This window comes from Semicossyphus pulcher, unplaced genomic scaffold, assembly GCF_022749685.1.
Source record: "Semicossyphus pulcher isolate SPU_LCO1_2020_fin unplaced genomic scaffold, fSemPul1.0.p SCAF_12, whole genome shotgun sequence".
Classification (NCBI taxonomy): domain Eukaryota; kingdom Metazoa; phylum Chordata; class Actinopteri; order Labriformes; family Labridae; genus Semicossyphus; species Semicossyphus pulcher.
In genome coordinates, this window is record NW_027211626.1 from 5,613,943 (window position 1) to 5,639,523 (window position 25,581).

The 25,581-nt window shown below is 43.1% G+C and overlaps 1 protein-coding gene across 1 annotated transcript in view; it reads right to left on the reverse strand.

Moving 5' to 3' along the window:
* Positions 1 to 762: 762 nt before the first annotated feature.
* Positions 763 to 25,581, reverse strand: part of mlip (muscular LMNA-interacting protein) — a 30,357-nt gene continuing 5,538 nt past the window's right edge. The window contains exons 2-12 of the mRNA XM_069659033.1: positions 22,719 to 22,838; positions 17,436 to 17,573; positions 15,113 to 16,693; positions 13,202 to 13,273; positions 12,670 to 12,747; positions 12,498 to 12,581; positions 12,347 to 12,403; positions 10,411 to 10,455; positions 8,748 to 8,804; positions 8,354 to 8,479; positions 763 to 960 (exon numbers count right to left, since the gene is read on the reverse strand). Coding sequence (XP_069515134.1) covers positions 763 to 960; positions 8,354 to 8,479; positions 8,748 to 8,804; positions 10,411 to 10,455; positions 12,347 to 12,403; positions 12,498 to 12,581; positions 12,670 to 12,747; positions 13,202 to 13,273; positions 15,113 to 16,693; positions 17,436 to 17,573; positions 22,719 to 22,838 — 2,556 coding nt within the window. The remainder of the gene's footprint in view (positions 961 to 8,353; positions 8,480 to 8,747; positions 8,805 to 10,410; positions 10,456 to 12,346; positions 12,404 to 12,497; positions 12,582 to 12,669; positions 12,748 to 13,201; positions 13,274 to 15,112; positions 16,694 to 17,435; positions 17,574 to 22,718; positions 22,839 to 25,581) is intronic.

A 25,581-nucleotide genomic window follows, 5' to 3' on the forward strand; every position in this document is an offset into this window, starting at 1 on the left:
TATTCATTTAGTTTCCAGCAGACTGCACACTTTTTGACGATGGCCAGGAATCGCAACTACCATCGGCCAACTTTGAGAATCATCTTTGTTGTAGTCGGAGCCGGTGTTGATTGCAAAATGGATGCTGCCATTGTGCTTACGTGTCGCACACATTCATCTGACGCTACAGTGTCGGTGTAGAGTTCTTTTTGCGTGATGTTATGTATGCATCCATTAAGTGCTTATTTAAAAAGCCCTTTGCAGGAATCTGATTTGAAAATATAAAAAATGAAGTCAGTCAGAGACATAATTTTCAGCTAGCTCACTGAGCTAACTCGCTTGACAAGCGAGCTAGCTCCCGCTGATATAATTTACCACTGACTGCTGTCACTCAAGACTAAATTCACGGTCAGTCACGAGAGTTGAGAAGCCTGCTCTTGTTTTTCTTTGTCTCTGACACAGAGCTCTGAGAGACTGTCCGCTGGGAAGCCCAACCAAAAAATACATCATCCAAGCACAATCTGAAGTTTCAAAAAGTACAGAGATTAATTACTTGTCTGTTACCACTCATTATTGTAACTGAGGGAGCTTAGTGCACATTTGTGTTTAGACATGCATTTTATTCATCTCTGTAAGGCAAATGAAACCTTTGTCAACTTATTCATGTAAGGTGCAATATAACCGTCACGTCCCCTGAACTGTGCAATGTTGTGTAATCATCCTTAATACTGATTGTTAACATGTAAGGCAAAGGTTAAAGGTGACTGCTTTAGAGTTCAAGCTTTAAATATGAGTCTCAAAAGCGTTGATCCGCCCCTCAGACGCGCTGAAAGACGTAGAAACATCTTTGACGGGGTGACTGATGGGGTCTTCAGGCTCTGTGATCTGCAGGTCACACACGGAGAAAGGAGTTCTTCTTTCAGGCATTGCTGCTCTTGTGTAGAAATCTCTCCCTGGCCTTTGAAGGCTCTTGTTTTCTGCCTGAAACAGAAAAGGACACAGTGTTCTCCAAGTTAGACAAAGGATTCAAAGACAGCAAACCTTAACCCAGAAAACTACCACTGTTTCCGACTGAGTTCAATGATTCTGCTATATCAGAACAAGGTTGTGCATGAAAGGGAACAAAAGTAGGTACTCAGTTCTAGTGAAAAGGAAAGTAGAAATATACAACAATAAAAAAAGGGGAGGGGAGGGGAGACCACTTAGCAAAGGGACTCAATTGCACATCCAAATATTTGCTGTAGCAGCATCAAAGACAGATATTAGCACCATTGTTGAACGGGGGTCGGATCGATCATTTCTGATGCGTTACAGGAAGTCAGGAAATCTGAACGCCTTTCGTGACACAGCGTCAAGGGAATTTATCTCAAGTTTTAATTTTAGATCTAGAACAGATTGTTAGCTGAACTGAGCAGATGTCTGTTTATAGAGATTAATAAGAAGCCAAATCATTGTCAGATGACGCTGATGGGAGCCTGTAAAAAGAGATTATACTCATAGGGACAATCAGCAGCATCCACCTCCTCAGATAAATTTTATTGTGTTACCTCATTTACAGTCAAACTGAATCGTTGATGGGACGACGGGGAGACAGCGATCTATTGTTACACACGTCTCCTGACACAGTTAGACCACTTTTGGCATTGTGCGGTTTGTCTGGAGATATAAAGAACCACTCGGGCTGTGCTGCTCTGCCTTGTGTGTAAATGCACACAGCGTCTCTCTTACTGTGGACACACACTTTTCATTTCTGCTGCTGTGGGATCGCTGCAGTGGATTGAACTGCAATCCACACATCACATTGTTTCATGGGCGTAATAGAGGGAGTCCACGGTGGGAATGGGGATGACTTTGAATCACGCAAAACAAAAACAAAACTCTGATGAATGAAGAGACTTGTGCCTTGCACCTTACTTTGCCCTCAGGTAATGTGCTTTTTAACTATCAAGGGGGTTTTGTTGTGCCTGAAATGCACAAGCAGCATTACCCTCAGACCACGCTCTGATGAGAGTTTTGTTGATTCTGAGGTAGGAGCTAAAATGTAGACACTTGAGGGGGAGTGCTTCACATAGTTAAGTGATGTTGTCCTCTATATCAGCACTAATTGCATCCTCTTTTGTAATCACATCACTTGGTCGTAACTTACTGGTGAATAAAGTTTCAGCTGACAGGAGCTTTCATTTTCCGTCTCTTTGAATCTAATTTGTCATCATCGACTTTCTTTTCCTTCATTCAACAAATAATATTCACAGTGACTCATAGTTTCTGATTAAAACACATTCTCATAGATGTCTTTAGCAATACAAAGAATAATTATATAACATTGTTTTCATTTTTTTATTTTTTGTAATCTGCAACTTGTGATGGCATTGATCAAAGTCTGAGGCGCTGCGTTCCTTCTTGTTTCTGTTATGTGAACAGAGATGATTTTATTTATAATTGATCTCCAGAAATGTCAAAATGAATCAGATGGAAGCGTTTATATTTGACCTTTCTTTGTAAAAAAAAAAAGGTTGTATTTTTGTAAAAAGTTTGATGGAAGCGTGATAAAGACGCTCCACAGGAAACTCTTAACCACGAATAAGAAACACTGAAAAACAGAGGCCTGCATGCTGCTGGCAGAATCCTTCATTCTAACTGTGGCGGCGCCTGACGCCTCCATTTTGTCTGACAAAACCTCCAGAAGGGAAAACAAATTAATTCTGAAGTTTTCAGAGTGAAAAATCAAGCAGATAGAGAATGAGGAGCAGAGCGAGCGTGTGGTCACTTTATGCAGATGACTTGTTAAGCCCAGTTCAGATCAATGATTCGCAACGCAACAAAACAGTTTTATAATGTTGCAGAGAAAGTTGCAGCGGTGTGAACTGGTTAGTTGCAGAGCGTCTGAAGCCGTTGCCTGGAGCTGCAGAAGATTTGACTTGTAAAATCTCCAAATGCAGTTTTAGAACTGAATGATGTAGCTATTTCACTTCAGCCAATCAGGAAACAGCATATCTGCAGATGAAATAAAAGGTTTGGACTCTTTTCAGTAAAAGTCCTTCAACTTAGTTTGAAATCTGAAAGAAGCAGACATTTAGATTTGTCACACTGCACACGCCAGCTATACATGTGTTGCTCTACAGTAATCTGAATCATTGCTGACATTGTGCTCACAAGCACCGCGTAATTCACAGTTACATCCATGAATTATTATTTTCATGCTTAACAAGCATCGTTAAGCATCGCTGCCACCTTATTTAATTCTATAAGAAACAAAATAAAGAAAGACGATCAGTAGTGAAACAAATAAACTCCATTTACAGCTGGGTCATTTCAAATTCATCTGTGATCCAAGATAAAACTCTGTAAAGAGGACATTTCTTTAGGATCAATAAAGATTGCAAAGTGAAATCAGCCAGTCAGCATTCAGACTGTGTTTCAAGATGTATTAAAGACATAAAGGATTTGGACGCACACACGTCACCCTGAACAGGCCCGCAGAACCTGACTTTATTGGACCAGATTTTAATGTAATTGAATAAAAGCTTTGTTTAAATTCAGTGTAAATCACTAAAATGCAGCGTGTGTGTGCTTGACATCTTACGTGTTCTTACATTTCCATAAAAAGCCAGCAGGGAAAAACATTATGCAGATGTCTTCTTACATCAAGCTGTAAACGTCAGAGTAATCATTCACCTGGGCTTACAGACTGTGGTCTGGATGTAACACCAGATGATTTACACAACCATGAACAGAAACAAGGTGTCAGAATTACAACTATTGACCCTAATATGATTCAATTTCTTATAATTATATAACAGCAGTTATTTCCATCATACATATGAGATCACAATCCAGATGTGTGCATATGTGAAGGTCGAGCAGATGGAACAACACTGAAAAGGGAAGGTAATTAAATAAAGAGACTTCATGTAAACAACAGATTTTTGTTCTCTACTGGACAGAATTCAATTAGTGGAAGATTAAAGGAGAGTTTTTATTCTGCCGTGAAACGTGTCATTAAGAGTTCTGAAGGCCGTGAACAACACAAACCAGTTTTCATGTTCTGATAAAAAAGTAAATCTTTTAACTTTTCTGCTAATTAACTGATCTCAGATTTCTCAGATTTATCACACACTGCTACACTGCTAAATGTCCATGACGCCAGTTATTAACCTAATTAGGAATTAAATAGTGCTCACAGGCCCCTGAGAATTCCTAATTATATCCAAAAATTATTATTTTCATGCCGGTCGTGTGTTTCATTACCTTCTTATTTAATTCTAAAACAAGAATTAAACAGCCTTAGAAAAGACACAGTAAAGTAAAAAGAAATCATTTTACAGCTGGGTGATTTCAAATAACTTGTGATAAAACACTTACAGAGTACAAAAGGGGACGTTACTTTATGACCACTACAAGAATATAAATGAGCCAGTCAGTAATCAGACAGTGTGATGCCTGTAATGATACTAAAGACTGTGATAAAGGAACATGAAACACATGTAATGATACAGCTTGAGATTACACCTCTTTCTATAAACTTTCATCAGCTGATGACCTCTGGTTTTCTGTCCACATTAGTAACTTTTAGTGAGTCTGTTGTTGTGCTCATTGACATATGTTTGCAGTTTTAAAAAATCAGAGGAACCACTCATAGCTTTGTAAGACTTGGGATGTCATTCCAGGAAAATAGAGTTATAAAGGAAAATGTTGATGACGTTGAAATAACTCAGATTGACCTCCAACTTTGGCAACAAAAGCAGCTCACACGAACACAGACTGAACACAGTTAAATAAAGTAAAATAACCATTTGTTTTTTGATTCCTGTTTCTAAAAGGAAAATTCAAAGACAAAAAAGTACACCTTTGTTTTAATACCGCAGACGTTGCCTTTGGCGATTCTTTTGTTTAGGTTTCGCGTGAAGTTATTAAAGCCAAAAGATAAGACAAATGGCAGTGGCTCTGTAGCAGCTGCAGGCGATGTGCTCGCCATGGTGTCATCTGTGGAGCACGTAATGTTAATGCACCAAAACTACAGAGTCAAAAGATTGTGCAGGAGTCCCAGATCTCGAGTCAGTCAAGTTACATTTGTGTGGGACTTGAGAACGACTCGAGTTCAAGTCTGAATCTCGAGTCCCCGTCTCTGATAGGCAGCACCAACAAAGGAACCATGTGCCTGCCAGCCAATTGTCTTATTATCTTACAAACATGAGCGTGTACCATCATAATATTCAGATGGGTGTTAATCAATGATGCACATACATTTATTAGAAAATATGCATATGCACAGAATTTATCCTCAGAGCAGACAAAAAGTTTGTTTGCATCAGTTTGTCGGCCTCAGCATCAGCAGCATGCAGATTTCAGCCCCTTAAATGTTATTAACATGAGCTGGTAATGAATGACTGCAGAATGTGGACTGCAGTGAGTCAAAGATCTGAGGTAATGATGATAGCAGGATAACACACACACGCACGGTCGCCTGAGAGAAGGTAAGACGCAGATTGCATCACACCCTGACTGTGAATGTGCCAACACTCTGCATACTAATATCATCCACATCACAACAGCCCATTTCGAAAGCTTAATATTCCACTGAAACGTTCTCGGAAAAAAAGCTTCTCTGCCGCAGAAACGTTGTGATGGCGTGTGCTCCTGTAGTTAAATTGTTGCCTGCAGAGAGAAAACAGTGATTTAAGCATCAAATGTGTCAGGAGCACAGACGAGTTTAATACGTCTCGCTGCAGAAGATCGTTGAAAGCGTGCACTCGCCGACCCTGAGTCTCATTAGTTCCTCAGAAATCTTTCTCTGGACCCGCCGTCATATTGACCTTGACATTAAGTGCGTCACACACTCGACAAATGTGCAGGATTCAGACTATAATTGTGTTTACAGCCGAGCGTTACAAGGGACCTTAGATTGGGACTATTTACCCTGAAGTGGCCTTTAGTAAATATTTGATAGCACCTTCATTCAACAATTTCAACACTGATATTTTTGAATGCTTTTCTAATGTAAACGTGTTAAAAGGAGCTAGGGAAGTAAAACCCGTAAGATATGGAAGTGTATTATTGATGTGGAACAATGATCTTCATGTAAACTTAAAAATAACACAAATAAGAGAGAATGACGTCGGGCCGATGACGTCATCACTTACATCATTATAGCTGTGTCCCAATCCAGGGGCTGCAGCCTTCGAAGGCCATATTTGAAGGCCGATTGAGTCACAGCGGTGTGTCGAAGGCTGTCCCAATTCAAAGGCTCCTTCAGATGTGTCCGACAAATGCGTCCTCAGTTTTCCGAGATGCATTGCGTGCCAATTCAAACAAAATGGCCGACTTCTAATCGGCCGAGGAGTACACTTTAAAATGTAAAAGTTTTTGGTTTCATCTCAATCAAATAACTAGCGTTTCACATGTTTAAGAAAACGAAAGGGAAACAAATTATCTTTGAAATAATGGGTTAACTTACTCGACGTTAGTTATGCTAGCTAGTTTACCCGCTAGCTACCTGTTGCTAGGCAAAAGGAGCGGTGTTTGGTGACACAAGGGTAGACCAGACCGTATCATTTCAGTTCGGCTTTAACGGTCTACGCAGGCTATGAATGGAGCATCCTCCGTGGACCGCCTCCTTCGAAGGCTGCAGCTGTGGATTGAGACACAACAGTCAGTGTTTATTGGTGTTTGTCGGGTGGAGTTGTTCTGACATGACCAGTCGGGTTTGGTGGAGTCAGGGAAAGTCAGACCAATGTGCGGATTTTCCCAACTATCTAGCCTATACTTGCGTGTAGAACATCAGTACGCATGACTTAAAGGTGACTGCACACTGCCCAGACGATGCCCAACTCACCTCAACATTCTAAAGTTGGCAGTTGCTTTATTTCACATGGCCTTAAAGGCTGTTTGGCGTGTACAGGAGAGACGGCTCAAGACGAGCCAGAAGGAGACTGTGGTCCGACTTTTCACAACTCCACCAAACCCGACTGTACATGTCAAACTCGAGCAACTCCATCTGACAAACTCTGACTATGGGCGCACACTGACCCAACAGTTGGAGTTGGTTGGAGTTGGTCGGCGTCGGCAGTGGGCAGCCTTAAGTTTCCGTCTTAAAAGAACTGGATTCTCTCTGACCAACTTTTCCTGTATTAAATACTTTGCTTCTTGACTTCCAGCAAGCTGAGCAGAAGAAACTTCCTCAAGCTTTCGCTTTAAGTTAGAATAGTTTTAGTAAAATAATATTTTGCCAACACCATCACTGAACAATACACCTGGTTTACACTTGATTGGATTGCAGAACCTATGAGTCTGACAGTTGGTTGGATAGTTTTCAAACCAAGGCGGTTATCATTGTAACCCATGCAAACATTGTATAAGAAGTGCATCCATCGGTATGTTGGTCTGAAAATGAGATGTGGTCAGGTCATTGTTATCTCAAAGCAGCAGAAATGTATTCAGCCTTTGACCAATGAAAACCTGGTTTCAAGGAAATTGCAGTTTTCTCCTGCTATGTAAAGGGAGCACCTCTCTTTCCTCCTCCTCCTCCTCCTCCTGCTCCCCAGACATCATTATATCACCGTTGCACAGCTGTTCTGGTGATGCCAAAAGATAAGGAAAGGCACACCGCTGCCACCCCTCACGCTCGCGTCACCTCTACTCCCGCACATGCTCTGCTCACTTTCAATTACAGTTGCGCCGGGTGCAGCTGACCTGGCTTTAAAAGGGAATGTGATATGACACTCTGATTGGTTTGAATTATGTAACTCCCGAAACACATCTATGATTAAATTGAAAGACTTAATGCAACCCTGATTCACCCTGAACCTTACTTTGCTTCCTTATCATGTGCGTTTTAATGAGGAGTTGGCCTTGAATGCACTTGTGTCATCCACTCTTAACCAGGCACATTGGAAGTAGGGGTGCGGGTGGTGCAACTATCGACATCACCTGTTTGTCCGCTTACATTGGCGTTGATCATGTGCTGTCCCACTCATTATTACCTAACCCGATCAAAAAACACCACGTATTTGTCTGTGTGTCAATCAATCAATGTGTCGTTGTCAGGGCCGTTGCTATGACATTTGTGGCTGCATTTTTGATGCGTGCACAAATCTTTGACACAGCACCCCCTCCCAGAAAATAGTTCCAACCTTCCTGCCCTAAACCATGCACTGTTGGAGCCAAAATGTGGTTTTAATCTGGTTTTATTTTCTCTTTGTTTTAGACAACAGGTAACAGGCTGTGTGTATGTATGCAATTCAGACTCTGAACAGAGGGGGGAGCTCCAGCTGATTGCAGCCAGGAGTGTGAATTGAAGCAAACAGTTTTTGCCCGGGTCAGCGTGAGTTTCTTCTGAGTTTATGTGCTATAATATGAGCTAATTCCACATGCATACCTTTTTGCTGTCGGATAGGGTCTGCTTGACGTTAAACTGCCTGAAGGGGTTTGGACGAAACTCGTCGTCGTCCTCCACTGTCAGTCTTGGAATGGCCGTCATCGGGCGGATAACCCCGGGCTTCGTCTGGCAGGAGATTCAGAGTTTGACATCAGAACCAAATTACTTCTTACGAGCCTGAGTTGTGTATGTATTAAACTGATCTCTGACTTTATAAAACCAGGGAACTGAACTGCATATATGTCACTGCACAAACTCCTTTTAATCTCTCTATTTATTTTTGCACTGAAACATGCTGGGCAAACATTTTGCTTTCCACGACACTTTACATGATCGGTGTTATAAAAGTGACAGCAGGGGCCAAAACCTGATCAAACGATAAGTGAAGCTTTACCTTTTTAAGATCCTTTCTCTCCACGCCGTTGGACGGGTGCAGGCTGGATAAAGATGCCTGAAAGAAAACATTAACACAGTTATTAGTGTCTGAAATACTGATAAAAGAGAGCGCTTGAAGTGCTGCAGGTTTAATGTAAAGCCAAGCAAAAGTAGGATATAATCTCGAAATCCTGTGAATTGAGACTTTTCATGTGCCAGATGTGCATAATCATCTGCTCCCTGCTCCTAATGTAACATTTAATTACCTTATCCTGTGATGTTGTGCACTGATGGTTTTAAATTCTAATTGGCTGTTTTATTATGTAGGATTAATTTGTTATTGGTGCTAGGTTGAAAGAAGACGCTCTATTAAAAGAATAGTTAAACAGTTCAGAGCTTGTGTCTGTGTGTTTTATTCACAGCTGCAGTTTGACTTCCTGCAGTCTTTCCATCACAGTTAGTTTGGTGTGTGTTGTGATGGTGGCAGGAGCGGAGGGTCTGTGAATGGAGCAGGATTTTATGGCTCTGTTCCTTTCTGAGAGACTTTCAAAATAAGACTCATGGTTCTGTATTTATAAGGGCGTTGGGGTTAACATTGTGTAGCTAAAAACGTGGCTCATTTTTCCCCGTACACATCTAAGCCTTACGACTTGATAGTTCTCACGGTAAACGATCAGGTGGAGTGGAGGTCTTCTTCTAGTGTTTATTGACTGTTGGCAAACCAGCTTAGAGGTGCATCACTTCCACCAGCTGGACCGGAGTGGAACAAGAGGAGTGAATTTATTCATATGTGGGATCAGTTTGGGAACGGTTCAACAATTTTATTCCAAATGGCCACTCATGTCATCAGCATTTGATACAACTGAACCTTCACAGAGATCCTGTGACTGTATTTTTCAAACTTTGGCCAGAAACGCTGCACAGAAGGTGGTTGGATAAACTGTTATATGACATAAAATAGTTCCACACAACTCCACCTTAAATCTCTCAGCTCAGCCCTCCCCATGGGTCCGTACGTGACTGACTGAGTAACTGACTGATGAGTGAGTCAGTGACCGTACTTTCAGAGCCGTAGAGGGAGAGAGTTGCAATGGCAATGGTGGATCATGGAGCATATTGGACCTCCACTGACGCGACTCTCAAAATAAATACAAAAGACGCCATGTTCTTGCATTGTTTTGGGACAGCGCCAGGCAAGCAGCTTTTATGCAACTGACCACCTAAGATTGATATCGACCTTTTTATCAGACTTTTGAAAAAGTTGAACTTCTTCTTTAATGTTGAGAAAGTTAGCCGCTGGTTTAGTTCAGCTGGTGGAGCAGGCGCCCCGTGTACACAGACTATAGTCCTTGATGCTGATCGCAGGCTCGACTCTCGGTCTGCCGATCATTTGCATGTCATCTCCGACTCTCTCCTTCAGCTATCATATCCAATAAAGGCAAAAGCCTTAATCAGATCAAATCTTTGTTCATGCGGGCTTCATCAACTCTGTGTCCAGATCTTTCAATGAATTCAATTCCTCCTTTAACTCACAATGCAAGTTCAAGTTTACGGGAGTTAAAATGTTGACTTGGCTCAAAATGAATACATAAAAAACATCCTGTCAGTTTGTGTTTTGTCTCTGTGGGTGTGAAATCATCAGAAAATGTTTCTTTAATTTAACAGACTCGAGTCTTACTCACATATTTGGTTTCTCGTCCCAACGATTTCAGTAAAGATGAATTGTTCTGTTAAAAGTGAAGAAAGAAAGAAAAGAAAGAAAGAAGTTTAATAAAACATTTATTTTACAAAAGACTCATCTGGTTGGAAAATGGAAAAATGACACATCCACTTATTCAAATATGTGACAGAAAGGACTGAAAGAACAGAAACTGTTGGTGCAAAGCCTCACAAATTTAATACTGAATATCGGATTATTGGTGATAGTGAGCGATGAAGTCACTCTACTCTTTATTATGAACAAGCTTTAAATTTACACCGATGGCAGCGTGAGCACACTTACACACACACACATACGTTGGTTTCCGTGGAAACCTCGAGTCCTTTGATGTATAATGAACAGATGTCTTTGTATTTCTTGTGTCGTGATTAAACAGAATTCACTTTTATCTCTTCCAGTTTGTGTCGCAGTCGAACATGAATCCATGTTCCTGCAGCCGGAAGGTTATTTTTAATTTCCTGTATTTTCTATTTAACATGATTGTTTTACTTTGTTGTAATTTATTTATGTAGTTTATTTGTTCTTCTCTGAAGCTACAAACTTACACAGTAGAGACTGAGATGATGAAATGTTGCATACATTGTGTGTGCAAATGCTCTGATGTGAATGATGTGTGTTACAGCTTCACTCAGCACCCATAATGTTTAATATATACATTTTTTAAATGTATATTTTTAGCTTTAAAATAGTTTTTATATGTTTTTAATTTTAATATAAATACAAAACTATATTAAACATATATTTGATAAAGAGTTTGGTGATTTTTTTATTTTTATTTGATCATATTTAAGTTAATCTATAAAACTTCTTAGGATACTGAAAAAAGTTTCATAAAAAATATTTTAGAAATGTAAAAACAAGATGAGACAGTTTCTCTTCCTAATTTGAAAAGAACTCTTTTCCCAGTTGGATGAGAAGATTGAAACCACTCTCGTTTCTGTCCAAAAACCAACGTGGTGTTTGATAACATCACATCTATGATTCCCTGTAAACACAAAACGTGGTCGATGCTCAGTCGTTCACATTCTTTATATTTGGGCACCCGTGTTAATCGGCCTGCTCGAGCAGCGCGGCTCAGGAGTGGCTTCATCTCTCACTACAGCCCTTTTCACACGTGCAGTCCTGACAGCTTCCAGAAACTTTCATGACAGCCTTCCCCTGAAGTTGCCCTTTCAAACACGTCCCTCACAGCAGGAGATTTTCCCTGTCGGACCATGAGGCACATGATGTAAAAAGTATGCTGGCGAACAATTTCGGCGTCGGCCCTCACAGCCAGAAGCTCCCGAATGTCTTCATCTCTCCAATTTTCAGACATCTTTCTTGTTGTCGTAAATAACTTTTGTCTTCAACCTCAGGTGTTCAATTATCCTCTTATGTGCCGCTTATCTGCTTTCGCATTGGTCACATGATATAAACATCATCACCCCACCCATTCTCTCACCCCAACTTCTTGCGGACCTTTTACTCTGCGGCTGGCAGGAAAAAGTCTGATTAAAGTCGGGGTGAAAAATTCAGCTGTTCGCTTACACACATGCAGCCCACCCAGACAATGTGAGGAAATGTTCAGGAGTAAACGTGTGAAAGGGGCTTACGTTTCAATGTCTGTGTTTTTTTTAAATATGTCACAGACAGCAGAAAGAAACCCTTTTTTAAAGGTGTATTTAGTATTTATGAAGCAGCATTGCAGGCGACACGCTGTCTGCTCGAGCCACAGCAATACAGCAGTGGTAGCCTTCACGCACCGCTCGCTTTGTGAATTGCCTCCTCCTCCAGATTCATATTTACTGTCATGCACTGGACTGTATCGAGTTAAGTCTAACTTTCACACCAATGTAACCCAAGTTGAAAGTCAGATATGAGCTTCCATTCGTGTCTCATGCTGTTGAGGGAAACTTTACCTGCTGACCAATGTTGGGAGTCGATGACCTGGAGGGCTGCGCTGACCTTGATGGGCTCTTAAAGGTTTTAAAAAACAGAAAACATTAAATCAAGTTTAAAATGACAAATTTCTACTTGAGCAACTGTGTTTGATATAATCACGAAACTCACTGGGGGCATGGAGTCGGCCAGTATCTCATCAATAACTGCATAAAGTTCCTCTGACTGCTGCCGGAGCTGAGAGGGTGAACACATCTGCAGGGAGAAGCACACAATCATTCCTGCCACCTGATCAGGTGTTAAACATTGTGCAGAGACGGCGCCGAGACAGAGGCGGCGATACCTCAGCGTGTGTGTCCGTTACGCCCCCGTCCAGCGTGTCATAGGGACTCTGTCCTCGCTCCACCTGCTCGTCTATCACCTGTGAGCGTAAAGCAGAGAGGACACGTGGAGCTCAGTCTCCTGTGATGATGCGGCAACATCTCCTACACACATTCATCCACTATGTATTCTTCACAAGCAGAGCCCCCTCCTCTGCCGCGCTCATGTATCATACTGCAGTTTGTTTTCTTGTCTCATCCGCCGGCTTTGAAGCTCTTTCTGCCGCATTATTATCGCCTGTAAATCCTTTATGAAATGACTTTTTTGTCATTACTTGCCTGACAAGTTTTTACAATGACCTAAAAAGGAAATCTCTGTAAAGGCTGATGGGTACAGACTAAAGATTTGTCCTTTGAGATAAATATTTATGCAAATTTCATGTGCTAAATCCCATTTCACATCCCTCACATTGTGCTGCACATATGAGCAGTCCCTGCATGAAACTCCCATAACAGCTTTATATGATGGGATTAGAGTCGTGTGAATGAACTCACCTGCTGATCCAACAGGAGGGTGTTGGTGGGAATTGCAGCGAGCGATTTGTAACTCAGCTTAATCTTGTGTGTCTACAGATCACAGAGAGACAGGAGCAGGAAATTAACACGGATGCATTTGCAATTTAAATTTCCTGCGAGATTTTGTCTTCAGGAAATTCATCATGTTTGTAACATTCCTCCAGGCATGCTTTATCTCACGCTGCGGCAGGCTACTAAATCTTGCAAAGCAGCCGGCCACACTTGAGGCCCGCGACAGAGAACAGTAATGAAGTTTGTTCGAGAACCACATGACCTTGTTGCTGCTCAGATGGCTCATTTAACTGGCTGTAAATGACCCCTAAAAGTTCAGTAACAACTATCGACTGTATATAAGAAGTGAAATCTGCATTCTTTCTAATGGCCAGCAGGGGGCGGCTCCATTAGTTGCAAAAAGTATGAAACCAGAAGGGAAAAAGACCCAACTTCTCATTTGATTTATTATCACAGTTAACATGTTTATTGCCTTCATCACTAGCTTTAGGTCTTCTTCAACACAGCGTGATGTTCATTTAGTTCATTTAGCTCCTATTTAGAGTAAAATCAAGGATATGCCTCAGAGCGTGGCTACCGCTGATTGCCACCCAATGACTGTATAGATGGACGACACACCTCCATCTGCTCTCATTGTACGAAATTGCCAAAATAGTCCCTGTGATAGGCACTGCCATCTTGGGATGGTGATGTCATTTGGAGCCAGAGCTGTGCGGTAGAGATCGGCGGGTGGCGCTGCCGTAGCCACTTCCACTAACCAAAACACACACTTAACTGCAAAGATCCCGCACGCCGGCATATTTAACAGCAGAACAGCTTCTTGTGTTGGTCTGAAGCAGACGTTCACAGATGTGTAAACTTCAATGACTGAAGTGATTGTTTTAGTTACGTCTCCTCTCACCGTTCCTCCTCTACTCTGCTAATCCAGAACAGATCGGCTGCAGGAGCCGTATTTGTCAACAGAGCTGTCAATCATCCTTTTGACAGCATCAAATAACTAATTAAAAATAAACTTGTCAGAAAAATGAACACTTGGAAATAAATCAGCATGATAAGAACTAACTATAGTGACAGAAACCATGTTTGAGAAAAATGTATTTGACGTGTATTTTGATTTTATAGTTTGACTCATGTCCCATCTGTTAACATGGAGGAGGCGGGCTTTATGACCTATACTGCAGCCAGTCAGCAGGGGGCGATAGAGAGGGTTTGGCTTCACTTTTAGGGAGCTGTCATGTCGTCTGTCTTTTTATACAGTCTATGTTGCTACCGCAGCGGCCTGTCAGCCAGGATACAGACGTAAGAATATGTATACCCGTCACTTCTGGTTCCAAAACAAAAGATGGAAACTGCCAAATTCGAGCTTTAAAAATGAGGTTCACTAACCATTAGGTTGCTACATCGACTTCTTTTATAAAGTCTATATTTACAACCAACTTTCCCCTCTGACAGGCAGTAAAAATAGACATGTGTCCCACGACTTATATTTCTCCACTCGCACTAAATAAATTGAATTCCTCCTGGTGATGCAGAGAACTTCATGCAGCGTTACATAACAGGAAGCTGAGTGTCCTGGAAACCAGAGTTTTAGAAAGCTGCTGCATTGATTTTACAGTGATGGGTTCCCTCCTGCTTCAACATGTGACATTTCAGATCTGTCAATCATTAAAATCCGGCGGGTTACAGCAGGTTTGAAGTCTCTGGGAGGCAGAGATCTATAACAACATCAGTGAGTGTTGTGGCAAACATCTAAAAACAGCTCCACACTGGAGAAACCACTTGATATCGTTCCATGAAATCTGTTTTTAACGACAAACCGTGCGAACATATTGAGCAACATCCTAAACAAGTCATGCATGTGGCAGGCAGAGCGGCTACCTTTCTTTTTTTACCCTCCCTGTCACTGCAGTCTGATATTCCACTCCCCGGCCTCGGGGAGGGTGTGGAGCTCTGGGAGACAGACGGGGAAGGGGTGAGGCTTTTGACTGGTGGAGCAGGAGAGGGCGTAGGCGTGGGGGAGCAGGTGGGCGACGGCCATCCGGGGAAAACGATGGGCGTGTAGCGTGAGGGCGACAGAAGACAGTGAGCTGTGTTTGCTTTGGCACTTTTGGAAACGGGGCTGCTTCTCCGGGGCTCACACCTCCCTGCAGTGTTTTGTGAGGGGGGGAGAGGTGACGCCGTGTCGGTGCAGGTGACAGCGGGTGAGCGCCAGTGAGAAGGCTGAAGCGGAGGTGGAGAGAGGCAGACAGGCGGAGATCTCAGCTGCTGGGAGATAGAGTGAAGCCTTGAGAGAGATGCATTTGGCGGGGGAGTCCATTTCTGGGGCGCAGAGGTCTCTGGCTCGTTAATTAGTTTAGTGGACGGGGAGATGAGTTTTTTAAGGTCATTATTCTCTCTGCCCTTGAGGTACACGTGGCTATTGCTGGGCTTCAGCTCGGGGGAAATAGAGATGTGTGTGTGGGGCAGATTTTTGGAAGCTGCGCTGTCTGTTTCTTCACGCTTTGGTGGAGGAATAGATTTAAAGTTGGAGCAAAATGCAGGCAGCTGAGCTCGTAGTCGTGCGCTGCTCGTCTCTGCGGGTGTGGAAACAATCTGCTCCCATGTAGGCGCACTGCTCGAGCAATTTTGCTCGGAGTATTTCTTTGCACGAGAGTTTGGCGTTCTGCTGAGCTCATTTGACTGCACAGGTGGAGGAGAAGTGAAGCATCTATTAGGCTCCCTGTGAACATGGCTCTGACTATCTATAGACGCTGATGAGGAGAAGCGAGAGGAGAACTCCAGGGGAATGGAGGCCACGCTGGAGGCTGCAGAGCAGGCGTTACAGAAGGACAGGGTCACGGGGTTAATAGGCCAGCAGGGGGTGTAAGGCCTCTGCAGAGCCGGGGACAGAACAGGAAGTCGGCCTTTTCTCAGGATGGCAGTGAGGAGGGAGAGTCGGGTGAGAGGAGGCCGGTGACGGGGAGGAGGAGGAGGGGACTGGGGACAGACAGAGGAGGACAGGCTCTCGCAGGAAGAGAAAGGGGTCTGAAGCAGGCTGGAGCCGGGGGCCAGAAAGTGCCTCTTGATTTGGACGACAGCGGGGGAGAAGATGCCGGAGAGGACAGAGGAGCAGGGGGAAACAGTGCGGCTGAAGGAGGAAGGAGAGGTCACAGAGGAGAGCTGCACGGCCGACCAGCCCCTGTCTCTGTCCGAGCCCTCTGAGAGGATGGACTCTCTGGAGGAAGCCGGGGTGGGGAACAGGTCTGCGGAGTCTGTGGGGCTCGTTCTGTCCTCTGAAACTCTATTTACAAAGCAACCCGAGCTAACCTCAAAAAGTCCAGAGGTATCGTGGCACGGCGGCTGGGAAACGCCCCTGTGTTTATAAGCAGCTGTTTCCATGGAGGAGGTCCCGGCAGAGGCGTGGCGGGGCGTATTTTCAGACTGAGCAGCGGCTGAAGGAGACTGAAGGCTCATGTGAAACTGCAAAACAAAACAAAGTTAATTCATTAACTGGCTACGAGAGTGAGATAATTTCTCTGTGATTAATCAGACTTGACTTCAGATTCTTAAAGGCCACACTGACAAAATGGTGGGACCTGCAAATGAGGTTTTTAACAAGGCTCCGTCAGAGAAAAATCTCATTTGTAAAGACAAGAAGGAGGTGATGAAGCCGCTGTCCGACACTCGCTGCAGAACTGGCAGAACTCAAATAAACCAATTATAGAGGAGAATAACTTTTTCATCTATTTGCATATAAAGTTTGCGATTCACAATGAAGAGCCATTTCTTCTCCCATCTATCTCCTTGTTTCGTTATGACGCACGGACGACACCTTGAACCTTTCACCTGTTGTCATGTAACCACAGCAAATCAAAACAGGTTTTATTAGAGTTGCATGTAACAGTACAACACAAAATAGTCCATAATATTTTGATTATTTCATCCAAAAAATTAGGCAAAGCTTTTAGTGCTTCGCTGTGAAACCACAAACTCTGATCAGGTGCATCAAGCTGCCTTTAGCTGAGCTTTTGCTTCCAGCAGATGTCTGCTTTTTGAGTGGTGAAAAGCCCAAACAGGTCTATTTGAGTTCCAGGTTGTAACAATGTTAAATGTGGAAAAGTCCAAGCAGGTGATTCTTATATACGGCACTGTATGTTGTAATACGTCAAAGCTTCCTGTCATAGTTTCCACTTGACCCTGAGAGCGCCCGTGTTGTACTTACTTGTGCTTTTGTCCCCGCTTGGATTGTGTTTCCTGCTCCTCCCTCCTCACAGCCTCTGATAAAAACTTTCTCCGCTTTGAAGATCTCCTCGTCCGACATGGTCTCCCCGGTCGTCTCCTCCCGGGACGCGGCGACGTTCTGACAGGAGAACATGAAGCATGAATGTTTAGGAGGAACTGAGCGAGTGAAACCTGAGAAAGCCCGAGGTGAACTCCGGAGAGCCCGTCTGAGCTCGGGGGTGTGCTCGGTTTCAGCACATGCCCCACACATATAATTCACATGTACGCAGCACATGTCCTGCTGACGCTGCTGCGGGGCATGTCTCATGGACACTGAGGAGAGGCCTGAGTACACAAACATGAAGGGAAGTAATAAGCAAGATGTTTTCTCTAATGAGTTTGTTCAGCGATAAATCCAAAGTGGTAGGAAGCTGCTAATCTATCCGTCTATTTGCAGTCTTTGTTTATGTATTCATGTCTCCCACACTGTTTGCTTTTACACGAGCAGGAGAAGTTTCTAACTTCTTCAAAACTTCACACTGGGGTTATGTTGTGCTAGAATCAGCAGGTTGTAAATCAATCAATCCATCAAGATACTTTAAATATCCCGCTCAGTTGGTTTGGAGCAGCTTGAATGAATGCTCCAAAAGAGCTTAAATATGGAATAAAATGAAAACTGATAAATAAACTACCTTGTTAACACAATAAAAGTCCAACTTCTTAAATACAAGGTTTAGTTTGGGTAACAAAAACATATTGGTAAGTGTTAAGTGGTCATAAAAGAGAACAACACTGACACACTGTTGAAAATGTGAGAGAGCCCACACGTGACGATATATAATCATAGATTTAACAGTTTTGCTCCTATTGTGTGTGGAGAGCAACGATTACGCCAAAACAGCACAGATTCAGACACAAACAGATTCCATTCACCAGCAACCAGAGTCCGACTCTCACAACTCGAAATCTCGCAAAACTCTCGCGGTCAAACGAGACTTCAGAGTAAACAAACATGGCGGACGACGGGCAGGATAAACCCAGCAAGATTTCTCCTCGAGCGAGACTTCCGTTTCTGGTTACACAAAAAGGATCTCAGGGCCCGATCAGACGGAGTGTGTAACGCTGTAAGCCTACAGTTAAAAACAGAGGATCTCGCTGCACCTTTTTCTTCTCTACTGTTGTTAAGGCAACCACTGAATCATTAGCTATCATTAACCTAACCGTGACATTGTCTACTGACAGAAGGCCCGACTCTCCTTTCATCCAGTTGGACAATGAGAAAAAACGGCCATGACGTCGGGCGCTTTCCTGCTTTGAGTTTTTTCACCTCGAGTCGCTCGGAGCATTTCCTCAAAAACGTGAGCGGGCCCTTACTGTTTAAAAAAAGGACGATCATTGTAGGGATCATTTCCGTAATGTTGTCGGACACCTGGAGTAACAATCTGAGCCTGTCGGAGGCAAAAACGCTTTTTAGTGGATGCACTTTGATCAGGGACAGTTTCCCCATGGGGATTATGTTGCAGCCATTGCGGCCGTATTGCAGCTACGGCGGAGTCCATCTACTGGACTGATTCCAAAAGATTTTGTTCCTGTGAGTCATTTCTACTCCCAAGTTTGTAAAAATAGGGCCCAGGTTTAAAAATACCAAACTCCTCCTTTAACAGCACAACTCTCTATGATAAGAGGCGTTAAGGCTGGAAACGGCAGCACGGCTCTAAATGTGAAGAGTCTTCTCTAAATGCCACGTTACCTCACATTTGATCTACAGATGCTTTAACTTAAAGATTTCTGCTTCTCTCTGTATGCTAAGTTAAGATAATTGCCTGCTGGTGTTCTAATCTGGTGTGTAAACAACATAATGTGCTAAAGAAGGACGGGATAAACTGGATTTTGCCAGATTAACATAATTTCGATTTAATACAATATTCACTATAAAATGTGTTCCACGTTTTATCTCGACTCTTGTGGTTGCAGTTTGTCTGAATCCTTAAGATAATAAATATTCCAGGATCATTTGTGTGACATTTAAGTGGAGCTAAAACAGGAAACTGCTAATGACAAGCATCATTACTGACTCCCACATTTATGATAATTATGATACCAAAATATATATATATGACATTTGATAATGACAGCTTTTCAGTTTTCTAGAATTAATTAAATCTCAGAGCCGTTCTTTTACCTCGCTGATAAGCAGAGCTGACAGCTGCCAGAATGGCTCTTATTCCAGTGACTTACACGTCAATAATATCGTCACGCCATGTGTCGAAAGCATCTATATATAGACATAAATTGGATAGTGGGAGCTTTTCATGTGTGTGCCGTCTGACATGTCTCTGGACAGAACATATGATGGTAACAACTCTGCAGACCAGCTGGACTCAAAAAAACTATAAACTGAAAATCTGTTGACATAAAAACTTGAAATGAAATCTTGCGTTGCAGAAACAGCTCATGCAGGACTGATAAGTCAAGCTATTTTGGTTTTAACTAAATATTTTTACGTGGTTTGATGACGTTTGTTTGCTTTTGGCTTCAGGCAGAGCTATTGACACATTTAAGATTCGCTTCATTTATTCCGGTTGCTTCTCATTAGTCGAACAAAGAGCTTCTTCTTCTGGTACAAAACTGAACAAAACGCCTCAGACTAGTCGTCCTGGATGTTTCAGAGAGGAGGTATCTGCTAATTGAGTCCCTTTGATGATCTGTGACACACAATGGGCCAAGTAGGAAGAGAAAACACGTGCTGGTTTGAAATGAAAACATAATTAGGCCGGACGTTCCTCACGTTTCAATGGTGGCCTCTCAGAATGTAAACTAATGACCACTTGTGGCTACTTATTTAAAATATTCCAAATGGACACATATGTAACTCCTTTCCTTTGAATCTTGAGAAGTGTGGGCTGCTCTAACTCAAAGTGTTATGCTAATGAGCTGCAGAGTCTCTCAGGTAATCCTTTACATTCTGGAGAGCGGGAACAGCTGCTGACGCAAACAGGAAATCCTCCATGGACCAGACCGTCTCATTTCAGTTCGGCTTTAACGGTCTACACAGGCTATCAATGACTCATCCTCCATAGGACCTCCTGTGACTGGTCTTCAGTCAACCCAAAACAGCACACATCCCTCCACTGACTCCCAGCTGGCACTGGCATCAAACTCCAAACCCTATTGCTCGCTTACAAAACAGCAACAAAACCAGCTCCTGCCTACCTGAACGCCCTCATCCAGGTCTACACTCCCTTCTGCCCACTACGCTCTGCCAATGAAAGGTGCCTGTTACTCCCATCTCAACAGGGCCCTAATACACCTTTCCCACCTAAATTTAGCGTGTTTAAAGCAGCTTTTTCAGACCCAGGAAAACCCACTTATAGATGGCGATTGTCTCCATTCCCATTGCCAGTGAAGTATACTCCTTTCAGTCTCTTTCCTGCTGCGTCACCGTCTGACATCACAAACACGGCCGAAACAGGGTTAGTAAACAGTGAAGATGTTACGGTGGTTAGGTCCTTATTGTATCTATTACTCATTCAGTCCAATTAACAACTCGGCGGCAACAAATTTGGAACGATGTTCGAGCGCTGCTGGGACGGAGATGGGCGGAATTAGTAGCTGAGGAGTTGCAGAAGTTACAGACGGAGCATAGCATTGTGCCGGAGAGGGGGCGGAAATTGGCGTGTCGACTCGGATTTTGAGCTCCCATCAATGCCGATCGGAGCCGAGGCGATAATTACCTGCAGAGTCATTTGACCCGGGTCTGAATGCCGATTGTAACCTTTCCCACTAAGCAAAAAAGCCGGGTGTTAGTGCGTTTTTTGACTAGTAGCTCCATGTTGTGGAGCCAAAATCCAACTGGTTGTCTACGTGATTCTTCGTCAGTTACCACATTTTTTTTCACACTTTAATTGTTAATTCTGTTCTATAACAAAGATGATGAGATTTGTGAGCAAATGAACAGTTGCTTGGTTAAAATATTAGGCTATTATTGCTTAACTGCAGCGCACAAACAAATGGGTGAGGCCATGGTGACTACGTCCACTTCTTTTATAGTCTGTGGGTAGCGTGCGTTTGTCCTCCTATCTGGAAATGAGCTCCTCCTTTCCTGAGGCCCGAGTGTCCTTGGACAAGAGACTGAATCTTGAATTGCTTCACAGCGCGGTGTGTGAATGTGTGAGTGAATTTATAAGACTAATGTGAAGGAGGTGAATTGTATGTTGTAAAGTAACCCAATTAGACAACAGGATATCATCTGCAAAAGTGTTTTGTTGGGTAGTAAGTATCTTGGATAGCTGCACACAGACCCTCCATTATTAACATATTCTAACCCAGACTGTGTCACACTTTGATGCTGACCTTTATATGTGTAAGTTTTACTTGGTGCAACATTTCTATTGCAATTCCTCCTGTGTTTCTGAGTCTGATTGACTAAAGCCGAGCTGTGAGGGTGTATTCAAACAAAAACTTCAGTCTTATACATTCATGAAAAGATGATCTTCCCTGTATGCTAAAACATGGGTTGTTCTCGCCTCTGAGCAGAGTAGTCGTATATTATACGTCCTATGTTATACACCTTAAGGCCCCAGCAGTTGGGAAAGCAACGGTGCCAGCCCCCCAGTGAGGAAACCTTTGAAGTCTCAAGCAGGGAGCCAGAGAGAGCCGACTGCAGGCGGCAGGAGCAGTCAGCTGTCCGGAGGCGTGAGGAGCCGGTGCTGCTGCGACGTTCATGCTGGATGAACAACTCAACAGTTCATTCACCCCTTCAGAAGTCAAACCCACCAGGAGTCCACATCAGCCCCCGGGCTACATGTTTGGTTGGATTGAAGTAGCTCTTTAACAAAGTTTGGCCCAAAGTCAAAGACATGAAAAAGTAACGAACATCTTCTAAAAGTAGAACAGTATTGTGACCTAATGTTAATGCAGTCTGTGTTGTGTGTTCATATGTGACTTTTCATTCGTCGCTACTTTTTACTTCAGTTAAGTGAAGGCTTCTCATTTACCACCGCCGGCCTCCCAGTTACCATCGCTGGCTTATCATTGGCCAGATCAGTAGCTGGCTTCAGCAAGGACGTAGCCTCCTTCAGCCTTTCAATTGTCTTAATTTTGTCCTTTTCCCTGTGCCATAGTTTAATGCTTTAAGTTTTTTTCAAGGATGTGTCACGTAGCTAAATAAACAACTTCACCTTACAGCAAGTGTATTTTAATAAACACCTTGAGTTAAAAGCAATGTCAAACACAGTAAAAGCAGTTAGTGATGATATCCTTCTGTATTCCTCTGCTGCTTTACCTTATTAGGATTTCCCGTCAGAGCTGCAGGTAACTCCTCCTCAGTGCTGCTGATTGGTAATTCCCACACGAGTGGCACGAATGTGAAAACAGGTCGCTTGGTTTGTTCTCCTATTGGAGCCTGTAAAACAGAAACGAGGACGTGTTACGAGCTCTTCATTATTATTTTTTCTGTGGTGTTCCTGCCAAGAACAAACACTTGGGTCAAACATAATGAGAACCAGAATCAGATGGGACCTCCTCTCTTTTACAAAACACCTTCAACATAACTTCTTTTCACAGCTAAATACCACGTTCAGAATATCTAATTTCTCTCTACTTCACAGGGTTTTGAAATAACACACCGCCACTAATGAGACACACACAAACACACACACACACACACACACACACACACACACACACACACACACACACACACAGATTAGACAATTTAGCACCCTGTAGCTCAAAGCCTCGACAAACACACACTCAATGAGGACGAGTAATGAGATGCTATTAAATCAGCTCAGGTTCTCGTCTGTGTCTGCCACTTCATGTGTTACTTGTACTGTCCATAAGTTATGTGTCTCAAACTGGAAGGACGACCTGAGAGCGCAGACCTCCGCCAAGGCCAATAGTTCTTCCTTGGCCCACGCTTCAGCTTTCCACCAAGTTTCATGAAAATCAGGTGATTAGTTTTTTTCTTAACATATTAAAAATCAGACAAAAAGCACCAAAAAAAAAGCTTCTTTGTGTAAAGTAAAAAGGTTAAACTAAAGCCTGCTAACACCTTTGAGCAGCTTGTAATCTTTGGTCTTTTCCACTGCAGAAACTAAATAAGGGGTTTAACATGTAGACATTATCATCAGTGTCGCTTTCCCAAACTCCAGAGAAAGTAGGAAGTCATGCTGAATGCGAGTGCCAGGTTCTCTCGCTGCTTTGCTGGCAGCGCTGTAAATCATGATTGGAGAGAAAGAAGAAGAGTAATGGAGGCCAAGTACAGAAAGAAAAGTGGTTCAAATGATCTATATATGGGCTGCACGGTGGTGCAGTGGTTAGCGCAATTGCCTCACAGCGAGAAGGTTCCTATTCAAATCCCTGTTCGGACGTAGGGGGCCTTTCTGTGTGGAGTTTGCATGTTCTCCCCGTGCATGCGTGGTTTCCCTCCAGGTACTCTGGCTTCCTCACAGTCCAAAGACACGCATCGTTAGGTTCATTGGCGACTCTAAAACTGCTACACAAAGCCATTTCCAACAATCCATTATTTTAAATGCCCAGACAGAGACGTCACTCAAAACTGTTTCCAGTCATTTAAAAACAGATCATTGGCCTCTTTGAATCGTCGAGCAGTGGGAATCTACCTCAGGTCAGGGGAAACGTCCACTGACAGAATCTCCTGCATCCTTTTATCCTCCTCTCTCCAACCCGAGAAGTCATTAGCCAACCTCACCACCACATCCTGACTCCATGAGGGGATTTAACCTGCTGCTGCTGCTGCTGCACAAGGCACACGTCCATCAATTAAACCTCCCCAGATAGTCTAAATACCAAAGACTTTCAGATTTTACTCATCACATGTCATCTGTTAGAATAGATAGTTATCGCTACTCTTTGTCTAAATTTACTAACAATCCATTTAACTGGTCAGGGCAGATGTCATCCACCAATGAGTCTGGCTCTGCTCAAAGATAAAGCTTGTTAAAATTTTTCTTTGCCTCTGTTGCCATGTGCTTGCTCATTGGTGGATTATGTTGTTCTCGATCAATAACATTGTAAAGAGAACAGATTAGACCTGCTCTGTATGCAACAGGTCGTGAGGTTACTTGTTGTAGTTTGGCTCTATGAAAATGAACACTGATGGAATTGAATCTTCTTCAACTCAACATCACAAAGACAACTTTAGGAGGACTTTAGGAGACGAAGGACCAGTCCAAATCCAGTCACCGTCAGCGGAGCAGACGTGGACACTGTGGATGAGAACAAGCACCTGGGCGTCCACATAGACACTAACATTTACACGAAAGGTCAGAGGCGCCTGTATTTCCTCAGGAGACTCAGATCTTTCAACGTCTGCAGAACCATGCTGCAGATGTTCTATCACTCGGTGGTGTTGTTTCCTGTATAAATTCTACCTGTTAGGTAAAGCGCTGAGCATAATGGCCGTGCTTTCACACCATTTAAATGCATTAAAAATGAAGCCCAAGCTGCTGTCAGCTGCACTCAGATTAATTGGTGTTGATTTAGTGGTGAAAAAAAAGATTTTTGGATGTATTTGTTTTTTGTTTGTGTGGGTATTTGGGATTTAGGAGGGACTGTTGGAAACAGGTGTTAAACATGCAGAACAGCAGATAGACAGAAAGAGTTCAATATCTGTTTCTTCATCTCGTTTTCACAACATCGCCCAGTTTTGTCAGATCCTGCAGGCCTACTGAGGACCACAGAGCAGGCGTGTTTTGACGTGTGTAAACATGTTTTCCACATTTTCTGGGAAACATTCATTCTTCAGCCGAACTGATGAGCAGCTTTTAGCACCTCTTGTGTTTTTGTTTATCAAATGGTTTCTATTCTTTAATCCTTCATGGCCAAGCAGACATGACGTGTGCTCTATGAAAACACTGAAAAGCTGCTTGTATGAAACCACTTTGATGCTGACATCATAAAACAGCCCCGGGGAGAGGCAGGTCCACACTGTGAAACCTCTGTTCTGCAGGGCGAGGTGACCTAGAACATCTCTCTCATCCTTTCTCTGAGCCTGTGTAGCTCGGTGCATTCACACTATCAGGCTATCACACTATCAGACGTGTTGATTTGCATCGGGGGCTGGAAATGCATGAGGGGGTGGAGCTGCAAGATGTGGTTCAATATATGAAAGATAGAAACAC